At 43.1% G+C, this 23,755-nt stretch overlaps 1 protein-coding gene across 2 annotated transcripts in view; it reads left to right on the top strand.

Annotated features, from left to right (window-relative positions):
• Positions 1–23,755, top strand: part of IL17REL (interleukin 17 receptor E like) — a 52,304-nt gene that overhangs the window by 14,382 nt on the left and 14,167 nt on the right. For both annotated transcript variants that reach the window (XR_014539398.1, XM_083575228.1), the window contains exons 2-12: positions 2,235–2,262; positions 7,092–7,241; positions 9,010–9,119; positions 13,284–13,398; positions 16,042–16,086; positions 16,452–16,597; positions 18,693–18,764; positions 18,989–19,043; positions 19,940–20,103; positions 21,458–21,502; positions 22,553–22,610. Coding sequence is in view for 1 of the 2 variants with exons in the window: in XM_083575228.1 (XP_083431354.1) it covers positions 2,235–2,262; positions 7,092–7,241; positions 9,010–9,119; positions 13,284–13,398; positions 16,042–16,086; positions 16,452–16,597; positions 18,693–18,764; positions 18,989–19,043; positions 19,940–20,103; positions 21,458–21,502; positions 22,553–22,610 (988 nt within the window). In the remaining variant the exon portion in view is untranslated. The remainder of the gene's footprint in view (positions 1–2,234; positions 2,263–7,091; positions 7,242–9,009; positions 9,120–13,283; positions 13,399–16,041; positions 16,087–16,451; positions 16,598–18,692; positions 18,765–18,988; positions 19,044–19,939; positions 20,104–21,457; positions 21,503–22,552; positions 22,611–23,755) is intronic.

The raw sequence follows: 23,755 nt of genomic DNA, 5'->3' as shown, positions 1-23,755 counted from the left end.
TGCTGGCCACATGACCCGGAAGCTGTCTGCGGACAAACGCCGGCTCCCTTGGCCTATAGAGCAAGATGAGCACCGCAACACCAGAGTCGTTCGCAACTGCACCTAATGGCCAGGGGTACCTTTACCTATTACTTTGTCAAAATAAAAGTAATAATAGTTTTTGTAATAATAATAAAACAGAGCGCTCCTGCCACATTCTCCAAGCCCACCCAGCTTTGGGAAGAGGTAGCAGGGCTCCAGCATCCTGTGAGAGATCCGGCACTTCTTTCCCAAAGCCCCGGAAGTTTCTGCTCAGCTTCGGGACAGAGGCGCAATTCTCACATGCACAATGTCAGGACATCACCCCCCCCCATCCTCTCAAGCTGCTGCCTCCGGCCCTAACTGTTCCCCTATGGAAAAAAAAATCACTGCACTCTACTGATGCTCACCCCTGGTGTCCTGTTTGAACAGTGCCCCCCCTTTCTTCTTTTCCACGGCACCCTTAATTATTACAGCATGTGTGTACACAGTGCGACTGAGCAAATTATACAGATGGGGAAAAAGTACTTCTTGGGTAATTTATGAGTCATGTTTTGCCTAATTCTTCTGCTGAATGTAGGTTAGCGGGTCACCGCAAAGAATTCTCAGAAATGAATTTCCCCAAATATCCGGAGTTCTTAAAAAACACAACCCAACCCAAACAAAAGCAGTCAGCCACACCATCCTTGCCCTGCTTTGGTCTGGAACAGTTTCACTGCTTGTATAGCTGTCGTTGTTTTGCTTGCTTTTATAACTGGATAGTGTAATGCTGAAAACTGACCTCCGGTGAAGGGCTGGTAGGAAATCTTAAAAATAAATGCATCATTTAATACTAACAGAAAATATATACATATACACATACATACATATATACAGTCTCTCTCTCTCTCTCTCTCTCTCTCTCTCTCTCTCACACACACACACACACACACACAGTGCTTTTTTCTGTGGGGATGCAGGGGTTTGCATATTATCCCTAAACATTTTGTAAATCTAAGTTTGGCCTCATCGAGGGGCAGTATTTCAACATGAGTAGGGAAATGAGAGTACCCTTAAACATTTTTTTATAGAAAAAAAAAGCTCTGTGTGTGTACACACACACACACACACATGTTTGTGAAATGGTATTCTGCCAGGGAGTTTCAGAATTTTCAGTCTGCCTATGTTTTTGCATAATTGAATGCAAGTTTGTGTAAAATTTTATTTATGCTATCTGATGTTAGCTTTGACACAGATCTGATTTCCCCTTTGCTTGCCAAGCTTTTGCTCTGTGATGGCTGGATGCATAGATGCAAATAAACACATCTGAATCTTGTGGAGGAACTGAGGCAGGGCCTATCATTTGGCCAATTAAGGCAGCTGCCTCAGGCAGCTGGGTTTTTTGGTTGGTTTTTTTTTTTTGTAGTGTGGGGTGTCATGAAAGGGCATCAAACAGTCAAGATCCGAAAAAGTACTAAGGCTGTGCTTTTATTCCCATGAAGCCTCGGAGCTTTAAGCAGGTTTCCAGCCAAAAATCTTGATCTTCTGAGAGAAGGCAAGATCGTGGATTACCCAAGGAACAGATCAGATCAAAGGAACTGCTCTAGTTGTTCCCTTCGGATCAAATAACAATTTTAGATGTTTGACTTGCAAGTTGGACTTGCAAGGCTGTATTATTTCAGGGGACCCAAAGAGAGCAGCCCACCCCCCACCCTGAGTTGGTGCCCTTGTGCATTAAGAACTTTGACAGGTGAGCAGGGCAACACAGCTGTCAATCATCTGATGTCACAGGGACAGAAAAGGTTCTGGACCAACATTTTCTCCCCACTGTCTTGAACCCAACAAAACCAGTAGTTTTCTGGACATCTAACTATAGTTTGAATCCTGGTTACAGGTTGTTTTGGTCCATAAAGGGGTGGGGAAACTGTGGTTCTCTAATGTTTACTGGACTCCTCACCTCCATCTTCCCTGACCCACAGATATGCCGACAGGGGCTGATGGAAGCTGGAATAACAACATTTGGAGGGTCACAGGTTTCCCATGTCTTTCCCAGAAGAACAAATAATTCTACTTTCTTTTTAAAGGATTGGACTTTGAGAGTGCCCTTCTCTGCTGCTGATAATGTCTGAACATATGCTTGTCATTGTCATACATAATAACTTTGTAAGAAGAGTGCCTTTTATTCCTTAGACACACAGTTTAAACTAACTTTTTTTCTTTCATTTTTCCTCCTTCAGGGATTTCTTTGCAGAACACAAACTTCTAGTAAGTATAACCTTTTCATTGTTCTAGAAATTAAAGTATTCAAATACCTAAGTGGACTTCAAAGCTACTTCAGAGCTTGCCCCTAGAAATTGCCTGCTCAGCCGTAAACATCACCAGTGATTCTCAATGGCTGGCTTGCCAAAATACAGTGGTACCTCGGGTTAAGAACTTAATTCGTTCTGGAGGTCCGTTCTTAACCTGAAACTGTTCTTAACCTGAGGTACCACTTTAGCTAATGGGGCCTCCCACTACCGCCGGACCGCCGCCGCATGATTTCTGTTCTCATCCTGAAGCAAAGTTCTTAACCTGAGGTACTATTTCTGGGTTAGCGGAGTCTGTAACCTGAATTGTCTGTAACCCAAGGTACCACTGTATATGACAACACATGAAAGACTTGAATAGCAGCCTTACATCTAATATAAAAATGGGGCCTGGTTTTTTATACAGAGACACTACAGTGGTACCTCGCAAGACGAATGCCTCGTAAGACGAAAAACTCGCAAGACGAAAGAGTTTTTCGTTTTTTGAGTTGCTTCGCAAGACGAATTTCCCTATGGGCTTGCTTCACAAGACGAAAACGTCTTGCGAGTTTGTTTCCTTTTTCTTAAAACCGTTAATACCCAGGGAATCCGTGCTTCGCAAGATGAAAAATTCGCAAGATAAAAAACTCGCAGAACGAATTAATTTCGTCTTGCGAGGTACCACTGTATTAAGCAACGGAACACCTCCATGTGGAAACTAAAGCTTCTGCATAAGATCTCTTAGTTCAGCTGTTAGTGACCAGTGACGCTGTGGGTTAAACCACAGAGCCTAGAACTTGCCGATCAGAAGGTTGGTAGTTCGAATCCCCGCGACGGGGTGAGCTCTCGTTGCTCGGTCCCTGCTCCTGCCAACCTAGCAGTTCGAAAGCACATCAAAGTGCAAGTAGATAAATAGGTACTGCTCCGGCGGGAAGGTAAATGGCATTTTCGTGCGCTGCTCTGGTTTGCCAGAAGCGGCTTAGTCATGCTGGCCACATGACTCGGAAGCTGTACGCCGGCTCCCTCGGCCAGTAAAGCAAGATGAGCGTCGCAACCCCAGAGTCGTCCACGACTGGACCTAATGGTCAGGGGTCCCTTTAACTTTACCTTTACATAGAAATTATTGTTCTATCACCACTGAATATTTGTGCTTCCTACTAACATTAGCAGCTTTCAAACTTTCTACCTTCATGGGCTGCTATCCACTTCCGCATTTCCCGCCCTGTCTATCCCAGGGATCATAGAATCATAGAATTGTAGAGTTGGAAAAGACCACAGGGGTCACCCAGTCCAACCCCCGTCAGTGCAGGAATCTTTTGCCCAGTGTGGGACTCAAACCCATTACCTTGAAATTAAGAGGGATGGATGGCCCAACCTATTTCCAGTCTATGACTGTTTCACAAGTGCTGACTCACAGGGCCATTCAAGTCCCAATTTTGTGTGTGCAAATAAAACAAACGTGCAAAATTTGCATGTAAACTGTATGCACTTTGTACATATGGCAAACACATTCTTCCTCTAAAATGCACATTTCTGTTTGTTTTTCAATGCCTCTCCAAGTAAAATATGCATTTTTTTTTGAAAAACTGCAAAATTTGGAGAAGTGCGTACTCTGATGGATAGCTGTGTTCTGATTTGCATGCATAAATCAGAAACCAGCAAATTAGATCGGTTTGATTTAAAATGCTCACCAAATGATTTTATCTTCCATCCCTAGCCTATACAGTGGTACCTCAGGTTAAGTACTTAATTTGTTCCGGACGTCCATTCTTAACCTGAAACTGCTCTTAAGCTGAAGCACCACTTTAGCTAATGGGGCCTCCTGCTGCTGCCACGCCGCCGGAGCCCAATTTCTGTTCTTATCCTGAAGCAAAGTTCTTAACCTGAAGCACTATTTCTGGGTTAGCAGAGTGTGTAGCCTGAAGTGTATGTAACCTGAAGCGTATGTAACCCGAGGTACCACTGTATCACAGAATCCTCTGTGTCACAGAGGACTCTTGAAAGAGGAGTATGTTCTAGGAAACCCACTCAATTCATATAGAGAGTTGGTCAGACATGTTGGGTCTAATCATCTCAGGAATCGTATTACGCACTCTGGAACATACCAAACCCTTCTGTGCCACTGAGCTTGTCGTATTATTCATTTCGTTTAGGAATCACTTCCCCTAAACAATCTGAAGTGATTAAACCATAAATACATCAACAATAAGAACATCTCTAAAACAATTTCAAGTCCAATACAGATCAAAGCAGAATATCAGGGACAGACTCCCACTTGTTCATCTCTCAAGAAAGTTGTGATAGGCAAACTGCCTTTGGGAGAAAGGCATCAGTCATTGCTGATCTTCCTTCTGAAGAATCCCTGATAAGCTTCCATACATCCTCAGGATTCCCCAGAACACGCTTATATGGAAATTCCCATAATAACCTTGGGAAAGCCCTAAGCATGGCACCTTGTGGCATTCCTCCACAGTGAGTAGCACGCATTTGTAAGAATATCCACATTCAGTAATTCTTGTATTGATCTGATGAAGGTGATGATTGTATTCTGACTTACTGGCTGCTTAGTACAAAAAGTCTCCAAGCAACTTTTGAAAAGCTTAAAAGCCCAAAGATGCCCCAAACCTAATAATAACCCATCAATTAACCCATCAGAAGAAACGCCAGCACCAGAAACATTTAATCCAATAACCCCTCCATCAGAGTCGTGTGAAATAAGATCAGTAGATGAGAAATCTTTGTGTCCATGATAACCAAAATATTCAGACCAAATGGTTTGGAAGGCTATGGTGCCCTCTTGTGTAAATCTGCCATTTAGCCACAGCTTTGCAGGAGTCCTTCCACTTTGGAATTTGAATCCTCAATCCAATAATAGTTCCCCAGAAATATCTAATAGGCTTGACACTGGACGAAGAAAACCCCAACATCACTAAGTGTGCTATTAATTTAGTTCCCCCCACAAGATAATCAGAGCAGCTCAGGTCCTGTGGGCCAACGGCATGGAAACTTTGGTTCGTCTGATATTGGACTTCAATTCCCATCATCCCTGAACCTTGGCCAACTCTACTGATGGGAGTTGTAGTTCAGCAAACATCTGGCGGGTCACAGCTTCACCACTCTAGGCCCAGTGGAGCTAGTTCTGATCTGATGCAGCAGAAAGGGCAAATACTGAGTTTTTGTCTGCAGAAAAAACCATGAATATCCCTATTCTCTTGAATGCTTCCTAAATGCTTTGCAACCCAACCTGGCTATTGCACTTGCTTTTAAAAACATTCTCTCTCTCTCTCTCTCTTTCTTTTAAAAACAATTTTATTGGTCTTCATGTAAATACAAGAACAACATATAACTTCTGTAACTAGTCCAGTGGTACATTCGTATCAAGTTTCATATGCAGTACACAGTACACAAGGAATATGTTTATTTATGCATTATCAATTCCATACTCTCCAACAGTTCCACGGAGAAAATAGGGACGTCCCATCCCATAAGGATAATTTTACTATTTATACCCTACACATCTTTCCGGGTTGCCCCAGCCACTCTGGGCAGCTTCCAACATACATAAAAACACAATAAAACATTAAGTATCCTTTCCACAAAGATTCTTGTGTTGAGGGTGGAATAAAAGTATCTTCTGCCTCATTTATAAAGGAAAAGAATGGAAGCCAAGTCTCTCAGAAGTGCCTTTAATTACCCTTCTGTGGCGAGGAAGGCGTTCCCATAGAGCCACATTCCAAATATTATTTACCCAGATTTCAATGGGGATTTCTTTAGGTTGTTTCCAGTATCAGGCTATTGTTAATCAGGCTGCTGATAATATGAGCCTATCTCTACAGCCTTTCCAGAATAAGGGAGAAATTGTAGTGTTTATTTTGGCTAGACATGATGGAATCCAGTGGCAGAGAATAAGCACTCACACTTTACATTGTGGGTGCCCTTTGCAGGATCGCGTGCAGTGCCACAGTTTCCAGGGAGCTTAATGGCAAACAGGGACTGGCCTGCCTCTCAGTGTTATTATTTGGAGGTTCACGCCCACCCTCAGCAGTGAAGTTTCATTGCTGGGAGGTGGGGTCAGTCCCATTTATAAATAGGGGGTGGAGCCGACAATAGCCAGGCAGTTGGCTCTGGAGAGTCACTCACCCTCCCCTCCCTTAGTTTAATGTTATTTGCAGGTTAACTTTTTATTCCTGTTTAGCGGGCACTGCTGCGGTCTTTGACTGGTTGCTGTTGAAGGACCAGGAAGAAATTTCCCTGCATTGGCAGGTTTTGTCTTCCCCTTAGCAATTCGCCACAATTTTGGCGTTTATGGCCTTTGGTCTTTTCTTCCCTATAATTGGGGGGGGGCATGAAGTGGGGACTCACCCCCCTGCAGTGGCTATTCCAGGGCCCCCTCTTAAAAGGGTTATATAGTGGGTGTCACTGGCCATACACTGAAAAGTTGTCAGTGAACTACCCTGCGTGCGGGGATATGGGCTTATGTCTCACATTGCACCCCCAAATCCCATTTACCCTGATACACCCCAGTTCCCCCGACTGGGGGGGCTGGGAGGGATACACGCCCAAGTCCTAAGCAAAGGTCTTCCTACATTCGGAAGTTTAATAAAGTTGTGGGCTAATTTTAATTCCATATAACGTTGTCAGAGTCTTTATTCCTTCCTTATGATCCCTGGGGGCTGGAGCTGTCGTGGCCTGGTCACGCAAAGATAATTTTAAGAGAAGCCTCCTGCCAATGAGCAGAGATTGTTTGTAGGGGCGACGCTTCAAAAAAACATTTTCATGCACCTTTTAAATATATGGGTCTACCCACAGGTGGTATTCTTGGCAGCTTCTGCCATCCTGCTCCTGCCTCTCTCTCTCCTACCACCCTGAGAAGCATGAAGCTGTGGACCGCCATGAAGTGTGGAGGACAAAGGCAATGCTCTCTTCTCTTGAGTGTTAAGGCGACACTACATCTTGAGGGTAAGTAGGATTCAATGTGGAATCTCTGCAACAAACAGGTCGGGCGCCATGGCAGGATGGCGACTCTGGATCCGGCAGTTGTGCCAGAGGCAATGGGTTTTCCTGGGCTTTGGTAAACCCTTTTGTCAGGGACCGTGCTGAGGAAGGCTGCACTGAGGAAGAATGGTGGGAGCCACCCCCTCCCCCTGACCCTGAATCTTCCCAGGAGCAGGAGGACAGTATAGATTTGGAACAGTGGTTCGCAGAGGGGCATAGTTCAGAAGGCAGAAGCTGGGAAATACTGGATGGGGAGCAGCTAGCAGAAGAAACACTAGAAGAGAGAGAGAGTTAACAGATTCATTCCTCCGCTCAGCCCAAGGTCAAGAAGAGCTTGGAAAATCTCAGAAATAGGGCCGGATTTAGGTTTGATGAGGCCCTAAGCTACTGAAGGTAATGGGGCCCTTTATATGTCCAGCTGTCCTTTGTCAACAACAAATTGCTGCTGTTTTTTGTGTTGAATATACAGTGGTACCTCAGGTTAAGAGCTTAATTCGTTCTGGAGGTCCATTCTTAAGCTGAAACTGTTCTTAACCTGAGGTACCACTTTAGCTAATGGGGCCTCCTGCTGCCACCGCGCAATTTCTGTTCTTATCCTGAAGCAAAGTTCTTAACCTGAGGTACTACTTCCGAGTTAGTGGAGTCTGTAACCTGAAGCATCTGTAACCCGAGGTACCACTGTATGCTATATGGTAATTTATGGACCTAATAGGTATCTAAAGCCATTTGCACATAACAAAATAGGAGCCTACACAACACAAAACACTGTTGCTGTATGTAGGTTTTATTTTATTTGTTTTTTATCTTATATTTTGGAAATGTACACCCAGTTTTTTCCCTTTAATTTTTTTGGGGCCCCCCAAGAGAGTGAGACTCTAAGCTATAGCTTGTTTAGCTTATACGTAAATCTGGCACTGCACAGAAAGCACAGAGGGTACAAGCTCAGATTACAAGATGTAGTGTAGTGATGTAGATTAATAGGGATGGAAGAGGGTGCGTTCCTTCATTGGGAGCGCCACCATTCTGGTAAGATGTTTTCTTTTGTCCTTCGCTGTGTTTATTAAAGAAGCTAACTGGTAAGAGAGGGATGCGGGTGGCGCTGTGGGTTAAACCACAGAGCCTAGGACTTGCCGATCAGAAGGTCGGTGGTTCGAATCCCCTCGATGGGGTGAGCTCCTGTTGTTTGGTCCCAGCTCCTGCCAACCTAGCAGTTCAAAAGCACACCAGTGCAAGTAGATAAATAGGTACCGCTCCGGTGGGAAGGTAAATGGTGTTTCTGTGTGCTGCTCTGGTTTGCCAGAAGCAGCTTAGTCATGCTGGCCACATGACCCGGAAAAACTGTCTGCGGATAAACACCGGCTCCCTTGGCCTATAGAGCAAGATGAGCGCGCAACCCCAGAGTTGTCCATGACTGGACCTAACGGTCAGGGGGTACCTTTACCTTCTTAGTCAATAATAACAATCTCCTTGGCTCAGGGGTCACATAATGATGCTTACCGATGAAACACAGAGTTAAAGCTGTAGCAATTGCTTTATTTTCCAAATAAACACACAAGTTATAACCGATCAGTGGTCAAGTCCATCAACACTGCATCTTTCTGTTTGTTTGCTTAAAGAAGATATATTTCCAGGGTGGTGCTGAGTAATATTTTTTTGCCTGAAAAGGGGGCTGTAGGCCAAATAAGTTTGAGAAGAGAGCAGGACTTAAAAGTATTTCTAAATTTCTTTTTAGAAAATATCCGTGGCATTGAAATTTGCTATCTCTCAATGGAAACGCAGAACTCTCAGTGTGTGAGAGTGAAGATATTGAAGGACATAAATGTAAAGTCTGCTGTAAGGAAGGTAAATGCTTCATTACACTGTTGTCAAATCTTTGCCGTTTTGAGATTTTAAGAAAAAGCTATTAAATGCAAGGCTGTGTATATATATCATATATTTAAAGCACATTACTTCCCCCATGGAATCCTGGGAGCCATAGTTTACCCACACAGATCTAAAGTTCCCAGCACCCTTAACAAAGCACAGTCGTATTTTGGAAGTTGAACGGAATCCATTCTGGAAGTCCTTTTGACTTCCAAAATGTTCGGAAACCAAAGCGCGGCTTCCAATTGGCTACAGGAACGTCCTGCAGCCAATCAGAAACTGCAGAAGCCATGCTGGATGATTGGCTTCCAAAAATCGTTTGAGAACTGGAACACTCACTTCCAGGTTTCAATCCTTCCGGAGCCAATTTTTTTCAGGAGCCAAGTCGTTCGGGATCCAAGGTACAACTGTACAGTTCCCAGAATTATTTTGCAAAAGTGATGTGCATTGAATTGATGGTGTGTACACAGCTGAGACAGCAGAAGCTTATACTTAACAATGTCCCCCTGCCCCCATTAATATAAACCAGAAAACAAGTGGTTTTGGAACGTAGGATGTTGAGGAGAACGGGGATGAACGTTTGCCCAGGAATTTATTTCTGACCTACAGTGTTATTGGGCCACCCCAGGCCATTCCCACTTCTTGGCTCCTTGCCTTAGTAATAGTTGAACCAGGGAAGAGCTGCAGGCACCGAGTCAGACTGAAGCTATTTGAACAGGATCTGCAGCTCTGATAAAAGAGGAGCAAGCTTTTGATTGTAATTGCTACCACATTTGCAGACTGGTTCGTGTCTGTCTGAAGAAGACACTGTGGTTTATGTTTGCATTGATATTATGAAAGCACCATAATGGCCGTATGTGTGTTGTATGGGCTTGGGGTATTTCATGTCATTGTTCCCAGATGCCTATATATATATATATATATATATATATATATATATAATAAATCCACAGTTAATGAAAAACTAATGATGCCTTATGCTGTTCGCTTCGCATGTCTGCCGGTCTTCACGAAAACTCTTTATTTTAAAATCGTCAGTTCTAACATACCCCCTCACTTTATTGAGTCATTTCCAGACTGTCAGGTTTTTTGGGGGGGATGGCTGTGGGGTGATTCAATGGGCAAAATTCAAATCAAAGTGGATTTGACTTCTTGCACAGCAAACCTGCTTCCAAGTTGCCCTTTTATTTTTTGGGGTACAAAAAGTGATGGGGAAATGCACTGAAAAGTGTGGGATTACTTGACGAGATGCTGTACAGTGGTACCTCGCAAGACGAATGCCTCGGAAGACGAAAAACTCGCAAGACGAAAGAGCTTTTCATTTTTTGAGTTGCTTCGCAAGACGAATTTCCCTATGGGCTTGCTTCGCAAGACAAAAACGTCTTGCAAGTTTGTTTCCTTTTTCTTAAAACCGCTTGAAGAGGTGCAGTTGCGACTTGACCGTGCTTCGCAAGATGAAAAATTCGCAAGACGAAAAAACTCGCAGAACGAATTAATTTCGTCTTGCGAGGCACCACTGTATAACCTCCCCACAAATCAATCAGAATGAATAATCAATAGATAGTGGCTATCACAAAATTTGTGCGAAAAGATGCTCTATAAAGATGTCATCTGAAAGGAACCTTGAAATTCTGATCTCTCATTCATTCATTCTGTTAGATATCATCCCTTCCTTCCAAAGGAGCCGAGGGTGCCACACACCAGACAGTTAAAACAGTACAATTTAAACTAAAATAAACACATATTTTAAACACTTGAAAGCATTTAGAGCACCTAAGAAACGTTTAAGAGCAATCACAGTTGATAATTTCAGGGTTGCCATGACCAGTATCTATCAACCTGGGTATTTAAATTCTTCCTGAAAGCCAATAAAGGAGGGAGAAAGACATGCACACCAGCAGAGAGGGCATTCCACAAATGGGGAGCTACCACAGAGAAGGCCCCGTCATATATATTTATAGTCAATCTTTTCATGGAAAGTGTTTTATGGCTACATTTCTTTTGCGAACCCTGGACTTAATGCTGGTTTGGGGCTAGAGGTTTGATCGTTGTCCCGATTGAGCAAGGAGATGGAGGAACACCAGAGATACACCAGTGTAGATGCAGCTGGGCAAACGAAATCTCAACCACATCTAGAGGTGCGTCTGAGACCCTTTGAATAATGCTAGATGCATAGTTTGACGCATATGACAATGTGCATTCATAGTCAGAACTGCTGCTAACCACAGCGTCTTCCCTGCAAGCAGAGCTGAATCAGGGTCAGTGCTCATATGCATTGATGGAAGTGCGCAGTGGGGATTTCTGCATAGGATTGCAGCCTAAATTTCAGAGACCATGAGCTTTAAAACCTGTACAGTATCATTCGCTCCAATATCAACGAGTGATTCACTGCTGATTTCAGCGAATGATTCCTGTTTGTTGTTGTTGTTGTCGTTTAGTCGTTTAGTCGTGTCCGACTCTTCGTGACCCCATGGACCAGAGCACGCCAGGCACTTCTGTCTTCCACTGCCTCCCACAGTTTGGTCAAACTCATGCTGGTAGCTTCGAGAACACTGTCCAACCATCTCGTCCTCTGTCGTCCCCTCCTCCTTGTGCCCTCCATCTTTCCCAACATCAGGGTCTTTTCCAGGGAGTCTTCTCTTCTCATGAGGTGGCCAAAGTATTGGAGCCTCAGCTTCAGGATCTGTCCTTCCAGTGAGCACTCAGGGCTGATTTCCTTCAGAATGGATAGGTTTGATCTTCTTGCACTCCATGGGACTCTCAAGAGTCTCCTCCAGCACCATAATTCAAAAGCATCGATTTTTCAGCGATCAGCCTTCTTTAGGGTCCAGCTCTCACTTCCATATATCACTACTGGGATTCCTGTTTAACATAATGCAAATCTTTGAGCATGCTGTGATGTATATATACTAGGGTGGTTCATAAAAAACTTTGTTTTGAAACTGCCTGCTCCAAAGGTCTTGTCTTACTACGCTAGGGATTATATAGCTATATATGAAATTTCATGCATATCCGTTAATATCTTGACCCTCTTCCACGAAAATAGCTGTTTACTTAGAATCATAGAATCATAGAATCATAGAGTTGGAAGAGACCACAAGGGCCATCGAGTCCAACTCCCTGCCAAGCAGGAAACACCACCAGAGCACTCCTGACATATGGTTGTCAAGCCTCTGCTTAAAGACCTCCAAAGAAGGAGACTCCACCACACTCCTTGGCAGCAAATTCCACTGTCGAACAGCTCTTACTGTCAGGAAGTTCTTCCTAATGTTTAGGTGGAATCTTCTTTCTTGTAGTTTGGATCCATTGCTCCGTGTCCGCTTCTCTGGAGCAGCAGAAAACAACCTTTCTCCCTCCTCTATGTGACATCCTTTTATATATTTGAACATGGCTATCATATCACCCCTTAACCTCCTCTTCTCCAGGCTAAACATGCCCAGCTCCCTTAGCCGTTCCTCATAAGGCATTGTTTCCAGGCCTTTGACCATTTTGGTTGCCCTCCTCTGGACACGTTCCAGTTTGTCAGTGTCCTTCTTGAACTCTACTTGGCCGTTTCCCTATGTTGTGAAGGCTGAAATTTCAATTCAGGGGGTCAAGATATTAACAGACATGCATGAAATTTCAGATATAGCTATATAATCCCTAGTGTAGTAAGATAAGACCTTTGGAGCAGGCATTTTTTTAAAAAAAGTTTTTTTATGAACCGCCCTAATGCATACATGTGAGAGTTCTCCTCAGCTTCCTCCTGTGGAACATCTCAATATAAGATGTTGTTGATGGAAAAGTGCTATGAATGAATGAATGTTTGAAATTGCTGCTTTCTCAAGCGATCATTGGATCTGAGCAACTGCCAGGACGCTGAGTTTGCTATAGTTTGCATTTTAGCAATGAGCTTGGAATGTGAGGACCTCAGGAAACATTTCCCTGGAAATTTCTCCTGGCAGCCTGCCAGTATGCCATGCCTCTTGATTATTTAAATCGTGGCAAGAAAATAGAAAATATACCGTGTTCAAAAACAGGTTTGAACACATCAACCCAGTAGACTCAACAAGACCATAATCTAACCTCGTTTTGGAATCTTTCCAACATGATCTGGAAATTGCCTATAATTCCCTTGATTTTTTTGGTTTGTAATCCAAACAGGTGAAAGTGCAGTTTAACTGCTTTGAAGTCAGCGCAGGACAACATCTCCATGTGACCATGAGGACAATTCCAAATTACTGCGGAGTTAAAAAGAATCAAGAATATTATGTTGAAGGTTGGAATCCATCTTTGGAAATAAATGATGATCTTAGAGGTTGGGAGGGTGTCATGAATGAGAAAACAGATATGCAGGTTGACCAGGAAATTGGCAATTTTTACAAATTAGAACTATAATCCCAACTCTTGTCAGAACTGTAATGCCTTCTTTCCTTGACCCTGGCTCAAGATTTACAGTATATAGCTCTAAGTATAAATATACTTACAGTGGTACCTTGGTTCTCAAGCTTAATCTGTTCCGGAAGTCTGTTCCAAAACCAAAGCGTTCCAAAACCAAGGCGTGCTTTCCCATAGAAAGTAATGCAAAATGGATTAATCCGTTCCAGAGTTTTGAAAGCAACCCCTAAAACAGAAATTTAACATGAATCTTACTATCTAACGAGACCATTGATCCATAAAATGAAAGCAATAAACAATGTACTGAAGTCACACAATCAATCAGTAGCTGAACTGGGTTCCACACAATCACAAAAACAAAACAAAAAGAGCCGTAAAAACAAAACCACAAAATCAATAGCAAAAACAGACAGACCTCAGAGTAACACTCAAAACAGAAGTGTGGCAATCAAAATGAAAGCATAGCACTCAAAACAGAGCACATTTGGCTTCCAGAAAAAGTTCGCAATCTGGAACACTTACTTCCAGGTTTGCAGTGTTTCGGTTCCAAGTCGTTTGAGTACCAAGGCGTTTGAGAACCAAGGTACCACTGTATTAACAAATACAAACCAGGTTGGGTAGATTGGTGATATTTAGTTGTGTGTAAAGTAGTGTGTTAAGGGATGCGGGTGGCACTGTGGTCTAAACCACAGAGCCCAGGGCTTGCCGATCAGAAGGTTGGCGGTTCGAATCCCCGCGACAGGGTGAGCTCCTGTTGCTCAGTCCCTGCCCCTGCCCACCTAGCAGTTTGAAAGCACGTCAAAGTGCAAGTAGATAAATAGGTACCACTCTGGCGGGAAGGTAAATGGTGTTTCCGTGCGCAGCTCTGGTTTGCCAGTTATGCTGGCTACATGACACGGAAGCTGTATGCCGGCTCCCTCGGCCAGTAAAGCGAGATGAGCGCCGCAACTCCAGAGTCATCCGCGACTGGACCTAATGGTCAGGGGTCCCTTTACCTTTTAAAGTAGTGTTGGGGAAGGAACTTGATTGAGTTCTCATTTGAAGGTGAATTTGCGCTTTCCAGAATAACACACAAACCAAAACACAGCCACCCTTCAAAATCTGCACTTCTCCAAATTTTGCAGTGCAGTTCTTCAGCCAAGTAATTTGTACAAAACTGCAGGTCCCGGGGCAAAGTGTGCCTACAAATTCATATATGGGTGCAAGTACAGTGGTACCTCGGGTTAAGTACTTAATTCGTTCCGGAGGTCCGTTCTTAACCTGAAACTGTTCTTAACCTGAAGCACCACTTTAGCTAATGGGGCCTCCTGCTGCCACTGTGCCGCCGCTGCACAATTTCTGTTCTCATCCTGAAGCAAAGTTCTTAACCTGGGGTACTATTTCTGGGTTAGCGGAGTCTCTAACCTGAAGCGTATGTAACCTGAAACATATGTAACGCGAGGTACCACTGTATTAGGAAAATTGCATTTCACAGATGTACTTGTTAGGCAAAACATGCATACTGGGAGAAATTCTCACCGCAAACCCTGACGAGTTTTCATGAGGACTTTAAAAAATAAAAACGGTGAGCTGATCTGGAAATGTGGAGAACTGAATTGAAGATTAGGGGAAAAAAATATCTTAGGAATTAGAAGACACTGAGATTGACAGATTTGTCTACTCCTAGTATAAAGGACCTATAGGACAGCCCTGCCATGTTCCACCACAAGTGCCTAAAATGAATAGCAGCCCGAAAGGGCTGATTTTCATTGGTATCATAGCTAGGGACGAAATAATTAAACCTCTCCTCCCCGTTCACTCTAGTCCTGGTGAAAATCAGCTCAGCTATTATTTTTTTAACAAATCTTGATGTAGTTTCTAACGATGCATTGAGCATCAAATCTCATTTGACCCTAATTGGCTTCCAAGTAAGAAACGACCAGAAAGCAGAACTTGTTGTGAAACTCCATTTAGTGTTTCCATCCAAGCCAAGTAACCGATTCAACTCACATTTCTTTTTAGGAAGTGTGTTCTGCCTGACTTCCCTTATTTACAGCATTTGGTAAATAAAAGAACAGAAAACTCTTTCCAGCTGCTGTATAGTTTGACCTCCAACGCGTAACACTAAAATGCTTAGCGTTTCAGTCAACCATTAGGTTGCTTTTCATTTTGTTGCCTGAGAAAAAACCCCCAAATAAGTTGTAAATAGATTTTTAAGAAGTATCTTTAAAAGTGGGAACAAAATCAAATAAATGTGTGGCCAAAGAGCTTCTATCCCATTATGGGAGACCGTGAAACAAACAATAGTTAGATGGGGTGGAGCTGGGCATGAGAAGAGAGGAACTGGATTAGACCAAAGGCCTATCTGGCCCAACATTCTGTTTCCCATAGAATAATATTATTATTTTTTACATTTATTAATTTTATTCAAGGGGTGAAAGGTGGGGTGCATGGTTGTCCTGTCCCCATTTTCCAGCACAACAGCTCTGTGAGGCAAGAAGACAGACGTCTCAGAAAAATAAACGATCTGTTTTGAATTTTGCAGATTGCAGAAACAGTGATGTGGAGGAAAATATTCCAGTCTGTTTTGGTAAGCTGAGGTCCAGGAGGTCTAAATTACATGCACTACATCATGTAGAACACTTCCTTTGTTTCTGAATTCTACTAATCATAGTTTGAAACTAATCTGAAACAGAAATGCATGCTTTGGTAAACTATTATTATTATTATTTGACTAGGGTGTCCATACTCTCATTGGAGAAATGTGGGGCTTACTCTTAGGTAAATATGGACAGGAATGTAGCCTTGGTGATGTTAATACTGATTGAAACCAAATGTCAAACCCAAATAGCAATCAAATCAGTCATGGAATTCCGGATCTTATATTGATTCACATCGACAGTAAAATTAAAGCACAAACGTTTGTTAATACCATTCTCTCTCTCCCCCTCCAAGTTTCGGGCATGAGAATCATTTATGATGTGGACAGAGTGAGAAAAACCATTTTGGTGGATATTTCAGAGGCTGTTGAAGGCACAGATTATTACGTTCGTCTTTGCCACCAGTGGTTTCTTTGTGAAGATGTGGGTCCAGTCGCCTTGGTAAGTGTTTGTAGGAAACAGAAAATGGTCCACTTAGCACATGGGTAGGAAAATTAAGGCCTGGGGCCCAGATCTGACCCAATTGCCTTCTAAATCCGGCCCACGGATGGTCCGGGAATCAGCATGTTTTTACATGAGTAGAGTGTGTCCTTTTATTTAAAATGCATCTCTGGGTAATTTGTGGGGCCTGCCTGGCATTTTTACATGAGTAGAATGTGTGCTTTTATTTAAAATGCATCTCTGGGTTATTTGTGGGGCATAGGAATTCGTTCATTCCCCCTCCCCCATATAGTCCACCCCCCCAAGGTCTGAGGGACAGTGGACAGGCCCCCTGCTGAAAAGGTTTGCTGACTCCTGACTTAGCAGAAAAAAAATGGAATTTCCTATGTTACTATTAAAGACATCCAAAGGCCTACTATCATTTTGCACCATGTTCCTGATGAAGAGGCCATATTTGGCAGGATGGATGCATGCAATGTTTTGTCCTTTGTTGCTCTCTGTTTTCCTATCCTCTTCTCTTTCTTCCACCTTTCTCTTTGCTCTTTTTCTTCCCCCAATGCTGCCAGCATCTTGGAACATCTAACAGTGGAGGCTGGTATCTCTTGAGACTGGTAGGGGGAATGCAGAGAAGGCCAACAGGAAGCAGAGCCCAGAGCCAAAGGTTGTTGTTATTTAGTTGTTTAGTCATGTCTGACTCTTCGTGACCCCATGGACCAGAGCACGCCAGGCACTCCTGTCTTCCACTGCCTCCCACAGTTTGGTCAGACTCATGTTGGTAGCTTCGAGAACACTGTCCAACCATCTCATCCTCTGTCGTCCCCTTCTCCTTGTGCCCTCCATCTTTCCCAACATCAGGGTCTTTTCCAGGGAGTCTTCTCTTCTCATGAGGTGGCCAAAGTATTGGAGCCTCAGCTTCAGGATCTGTCCTTCCAGTGAGCACTCAGGGCTGATTTCCTTCAGAATGGATAGGTTTGATCTTCTTGCAGTCCATGGGACCCTCAAGAGTCTCCTCCAGCACCATAATTCAAAAGCATCAATTCTTTGGCGATCAGCCTTCTTGATGGTCCAGCTCTCACTGTTGGCAATGATAGGCAGAGCCAATTCATTCCAGTTTTTGCTCCCATCATCGCCCTTGCTTTCTACAAAGGCAACACTGAGATTAAGAAGGTGGTGGCAGTGGCTGACAGCCAGTGTCCTCCCTAAACTGGCAGATGACGGTTAACCAAGGACAGAGTGAGGTTGGTGGGACACCATAATGGACCAGCCTCCACTAACTTCTAGTCCTGAGCTTCAGAAAAAAAGGCACTCTAAAGCAGAGATAGAGAATTGGTGGTCCTCCAGATATTGCTGAGCTCCAAGTCCAGGGGTCCTTCACCTATATTGCTTCCAGTATTGGAAGGAGAACAGCACATTGAGACTTGATTACTGCATTGTGTTCTATATGGAGCTGCCCTGGACCTGGTCTGAAAGCTCCAATAGGTGCAGAATGCAACAGCCGGACTGACGATGGGGGTGTGTGGCTGAGAACTTGGACCTCCATTATTAAAACATCTGCACCGGCTGCCCATCTGCTGCTGAGCCAGGTTCAAAGGCCTTGTGTTAATTTACAAGGTCCTGAACTATTTATATTAAGGGCTGCCTAAACCCTTATATCCTGGCTCGATCACCAAGATCGTCTGCTGACGTATCATTGGTTGTCTCCCAAATTGGCAAGGCTCGCTGACAACAACACAAAACACAGTCTTTAGTATTATTGGCCCAGGCCTGTGCAATGATTCTCTTGTCAGTAGAGATTCAGCAGGTGCCTCTGTTTCAAACTTTAAAAGCCTCCTGAAAGCTCTTCTATTCCATCAGGCTTATACAGGCCATTAAGAATACCACTTTCCATAATTGTTGATGGTCCCCAATTTTGATTTTTATGTGTTTTTATTATATATAAATAGTATTGTAAAATGCTTTTGTATTTTTTCTTAATGCAAACATAGAAAGCATTGATAACGTTATTCTCCATGAAAAGAATACATGGGGAATTTTCTGAAAGGTTATTTACTGTGCAGAAATACTTGACTTACTGCAGGGCATTCTGCAATTTCAGGTACAAGGGAAGGACTTGGTGAAACCGGTCTCTTTACAGTACACTCAGATGTTGCCTTGTCTATGTATCGAGGTAAGTATTTTCAACATGGTTGGGCATGTAACCTGGTTAGAAAACGCAGTAGCTACTTGAAGGAGCATTATTTCTGAGAGTGGGGCAAAATCCTTGAACAGGAACACAACCAAGTACATGAATTCATTTAGTAAAGAGAGCCTTTGTGGATAAGAATTTATTCAAAAATAGATTTTAATCTAGCTGGTTATTTGAACTAATGGATCTTCCTGTTTGGATTGCAGGCATGGCCAGCGATCCCCGACGCACAGAGAACCCAGTTGTGCCCATTTAAAAATGGCAAGTAAAATATGGTTTTTTTTGCTCGTTTGAATGGACGCTATTCTCTCAAAGAAATGATTGTTAAGGGGAAGGTGAAATCACAGGTAGCATGATAGTAGGCTATCCAATCTGTTTTTGTCTGAATTTTCCGCAGATGTGTATCCAGATTTCTGAATTTTGCCTAAAATACTTGTCCAGCATATCAAAGGTCCTTTTAAAAATGACAATCATAGCCCTGTGTCTGCACTCTCATGGTAGATAGCAACCAGTGCCAGATTTACGTATAAGCTGAACAAGCTACAGCTTAGGGCCCCACTCTCTTGGGGGCCCCCAAAAAATTAAAGAAAAAACAACAACTAGATGTACATTTCCAAAATATAAGATAAAAACAAATAAAATAAAACCTACATACAGCAACAGTGTTTTGTGTTCTGGAGGCTCCTATGATGTAAGTAATGGGCCCCGCCTGCTAGCCTGCTCCCTAAAATATCACTGGTTTGCTCCTTTCTATATATAGGGTTGTATTTCACTATTAATTTCCTTATTAATTGTATTTCAGTTCAACAATGACTTTGATAAAATACATATTTGCTATGTGCAAATGGCTTTAGATACCTATTAGGTCCATAAATTACCATATAGCATACATTCAACACAAAAAAACAGCGACAATTTGTTGTTGACAAAGGACAGCTGGATATATAAATGGGCCCCATTACCTTCAGTAGCTTAGGGCCTCATCAAACCTAAATCTGGCCCTGATAGCAACAGAGCCACATCTCACTCCCAGCCAACAAATGGTAGGTGCTTATAGCTAGCTACCATTGGGGAGGAGTTGAGTTCAGCATCCCGGACACTTGAGTTATATAATATGCTTTTACGCAGCCTTCATTTCCCTCCTGTGTTGCTTTTAGATACCAAGGCCCTGTGGGACAACGTTATTTATCATCCCAACACAAAAACGCTGGAATGGGAAGCAGCCTGCCCTGTCCACGTTACTGTCAGCCTTTGTCAGCTCATGAAGACCAATGATCAGTGCATTGATCTAGAGAACACGGCAAATATCGCTGCAGAGAAAGTAAGCACAAAAGGGCAAATATATGCACTGGGTCTAGTATTTCTGCATGTAGTCATTGTGTAGGAGGGCAAACTTGGTTTCACCTGAAGAAGAACTTTGAAACAGTAATTGGCCAAAACATGTTGGTCTCCTTTGAAAACAAATTTCTTTATTCGTTCCCCACAAAATAGAATTTTTTATTGCTAATTTTAATAATACATTATTTCATTCTGAAATAGGCATTCTGAATGCGTTTGAATACAAGATATGTGACTGGATGTGCGTTTTGGTACATATTTTTTATTTAATTTTTTAAAAAAATTAACATTCCAAATTATTACAAATCAAACCAAATTACTTTAATTTAATACAATTCCTTAAAATCAGGTTTCCTGATCCTGTTGCAAACATATGTCGATCATTTCCTCCCATAGCTGCATCATCTCTTATTTAATGTCCAGTTGTCATCCTTCACTTGTCGTTAGTCCGTTCTCGCAGCTGACAACATTTTTTTCCTCCTTACAAACGGCACCTCTGCTACATTTTATACTTATAATATCCATTTCATGTCTGTAGTTCTTCATATACATTGTTCTAGACCTGGTGTGCTGGGAGAGTTAATAACTATCTTTCATTGTTCAGTTCTTTGCAACGTTTATCTATGGTAAAGATAAACCTGCTCTGAGACCCCACAGCTAATTCTCCCCTGGCCTCCTCGCTGGCCCAAGTAGGACCAATTCAGCCAGCTAGCCATGGGGATTATCTAATTGATTTTTGATTTTTGAATTTTATTGTCATTCATGTTTTTATACTGTATTTCGTGCTGTTTTTATAATTAAGTTTTTTAAAGTGTTTTAAATTTGTTATTAGCTGCCCTGAGCCCGGTTTTTGAACCGGGAAGGGCGGGGTATAAATAAAATTATTATTATTATTATTGGTACATTTTTTTTAAGCGGAGGACAGTACTGCAAAATGTTAAGAGACTGGGGAAAAATTGAAGGATCAATCTGTTTGAACATTCCTACCCTTGTGTCCACAAGCTATATGCAGATATACATCAGTTTGAATGTGCCTAGGATGTGTTCAAGGAGGGGGGGGTGAACAAAGGTTCAGAGTAGGACATGACATCTGTACTCCATGCATTCACTAAAAATGCCACCCACACGAGGCTTTGATGTACACCAAGTCAACTTTTAGCTGTCAGTTAGTAAGTCAAGTTTACACCAAGTCAGGCTTAGCTTTCAGTTCAGTAAGGAATATCTTTGCAATGCTTATAAATCAATAATCTTTCCAATGCATCTAAAATCTAGCTATGCCAATGGCTGTTTTTCTCAGACGATGCCAATAACTCTCTGATCACTCTGTTTTCAATCAGGTAAAATATTCTCGAGTTGATGCACAGCCAAACCTTTGCATGAAGGTATATTTTTTCCCTTGTACATTATTTCCTTTGCTCTACTTATTAAGAGAAATCTTGTGGCCGGGTCCTGTGGAAAAGCTACGCTGTCCCCTCTGGAGAGCCAGTGTGGTGTAGTGGTTAAGAGCGGTGGACTCGTAATCTGGTGAACCGGGTTCGCGTCTCCGCTCCTCCACATGCAGCTGCTGGGTGACCTTGGGCCAGTCACACTTCTTTGAAGTCTCTCAGCCCCACTCACCTCACAGAGTGTTTGTTGTGGGGGAAGAAGGGAAAGGAGAATGTTGGCCGCTTTGAGACTCCTTTGGGTAGTGATAAAGCAGGATATCAATTCCAGAATCCTCGTCCTCCTCTTCCTCTTCCTCCTCCTCCTCTTCTTCTTCTCTATGACTCGTAGGACGGCCATCATTAGAAATGTATTGACAGTTTGAGAAGCAGTTCAGAGAGCATTGGTTTTGTGAAGGCTGTATTATCCCGTTGGAATTATTTAGCTAGTTGGGAAGAAGCACCCAAATCTAATCTCCCCCTAACCCCCAATTCATTAGAACAGGGGTTCCCAAACTGTGGTTCAAGGACCACTGGTGGTCTTCAAGTTCCCTTCATGTGGTCTGAGGTGTGTCTGTAGATTTGTGGTTGAAGACAGGCACAACAAGTCCACTGCATTCAATATCCATGTTGATTTTTAACTGTATTTTTTAATTGCTCCTTATACAATGCACAAGGAATAAAATAGCAATAGAAATAACATTCAAAACCATACAGCATCTAGCACAGAATGTTGCAATTGCTGCAACAGGCAGAAAAATCATTAAGTGATCTGCCAAGACCCTCAGCAGTTTTCACGTGGTCCATGGTTCAGGTAAAATATTAGGGAACCACTGTGCTAGCTTCTGCACATCAGAATCCTATGGTTGTTGCCTTGGAACCAATTCCCATTGTGTTTAAGATAAAAGCCACCATCCCTCTATTCATCACTACATTCCATTTAGAAATTCAGATTAAGATAAAAAAATCCCCAGTGTAACTAATCACTTCTTTTTTAAAACCCCTTTTTAGTTTGCAACTAAACACGGTTCTTGGGTTCGATGCCCATTTGCTCGTGGAAATCCCCAAGGTAAGATGATTATATTCATAAACATCTTTCTACATTTGTAATGGCTCAATGGCAGTCATAGCAGAACAAGCTGCTTAGTCTATACCTGTGGGTTTTTTCTGTTTTGTTTTTCTAAGACCACATCTGAAGGACCGTGAATAATGAGGAACTGTATCCTTTGAATTACGGTGTTTTCCTTGGTGTCCCTAAGGCGGTTGAATGGCGTCTTGTACGCCTCCTTCTGGCAACTCCTAGCAGCCAAGCTGGTGCCAAATTTATTGCTCTGCTTTCCTTGGCACCACATCAGCAAGGCCAAGAGGGGGTGGGTCTTGTTGTCTGGGCAGCCCAGGACCTCCATACACCAGCGGTGGACTTTGGGCTCTCCAATTTCAGCGGCACCCTGTGTGACGCTAAAATTCAGTGCCCCCACCTCTTGCGCTCCATTCCACAGCATTGCTGTGGCACCTCCAGCACCATGGCACCCAGTGCTACCACACTGGTCATGCCATCTTAAACCGCCTTTGCATACACACTGCCCAGGCCACTCTGGTGGTGCTACTGCAGCGAAAACAACGCAGGAGGCAACAGTTATGAGTTACTGGTCTCTGCAGCCACAGCAGGCGCTGTGATTTTCCAGCAGTTTGCCTTCACCACCGGAGGCACACTCCATTGTCTCTCGATACAGATGAATGCCAACAAAACAGGTTGAAGCCTCATTCCAAGAAAACAATTGCCAAGGGCAGTTTATTAAAATCAACATACTAATTTGTATAATATCTAAGCATTGGTGCAGTGTTCGATGGTCCTGGGTACAAGACGCACGAACCTCATAATGCGATAGTTGTGATTCGAGGACCCACCACCTGCTTAGGAATAATAAAGACACATGGACACAGCATATTAGGTTCTCACAGCATGTGAGAAGGTATTGGCTTAGGCATTGGACAACACCAAATTTGACTCCACCCACTCGGAGAGGGGTGAGTCTGACAAGGGGTTAACCACCAGTAGGGGGAGCCTGTTGATGCAAATACAACTATAAGCTCTCCCCTGATGTCACCGGGGGTTGTGTCATGGCCCCCTGCTACATAGGGCATCGGACAGGATCCACGACCGCCAGATTCCTTTAACGCAGTACCCAAAAGGTGAGGAGTAGGCGATGGCCA

This window comes from Podarcis filfolensis (assembly GCF_964270895.1).
Source record: "Podarcis filfolensis genome assembly, chromosome: 10".
Lineage (NCBI taxonomy): Eukaryota > Metazoa > Chordata > Lepidosauria > Squamata > Lacertidae > Podarcis > Podarcis filfolensis.
The sequence above is the reverse complement of the archived record's forward strand: the minus strand, read 5'-3'. Positions and strand labels throughout refer to the sequence as shown.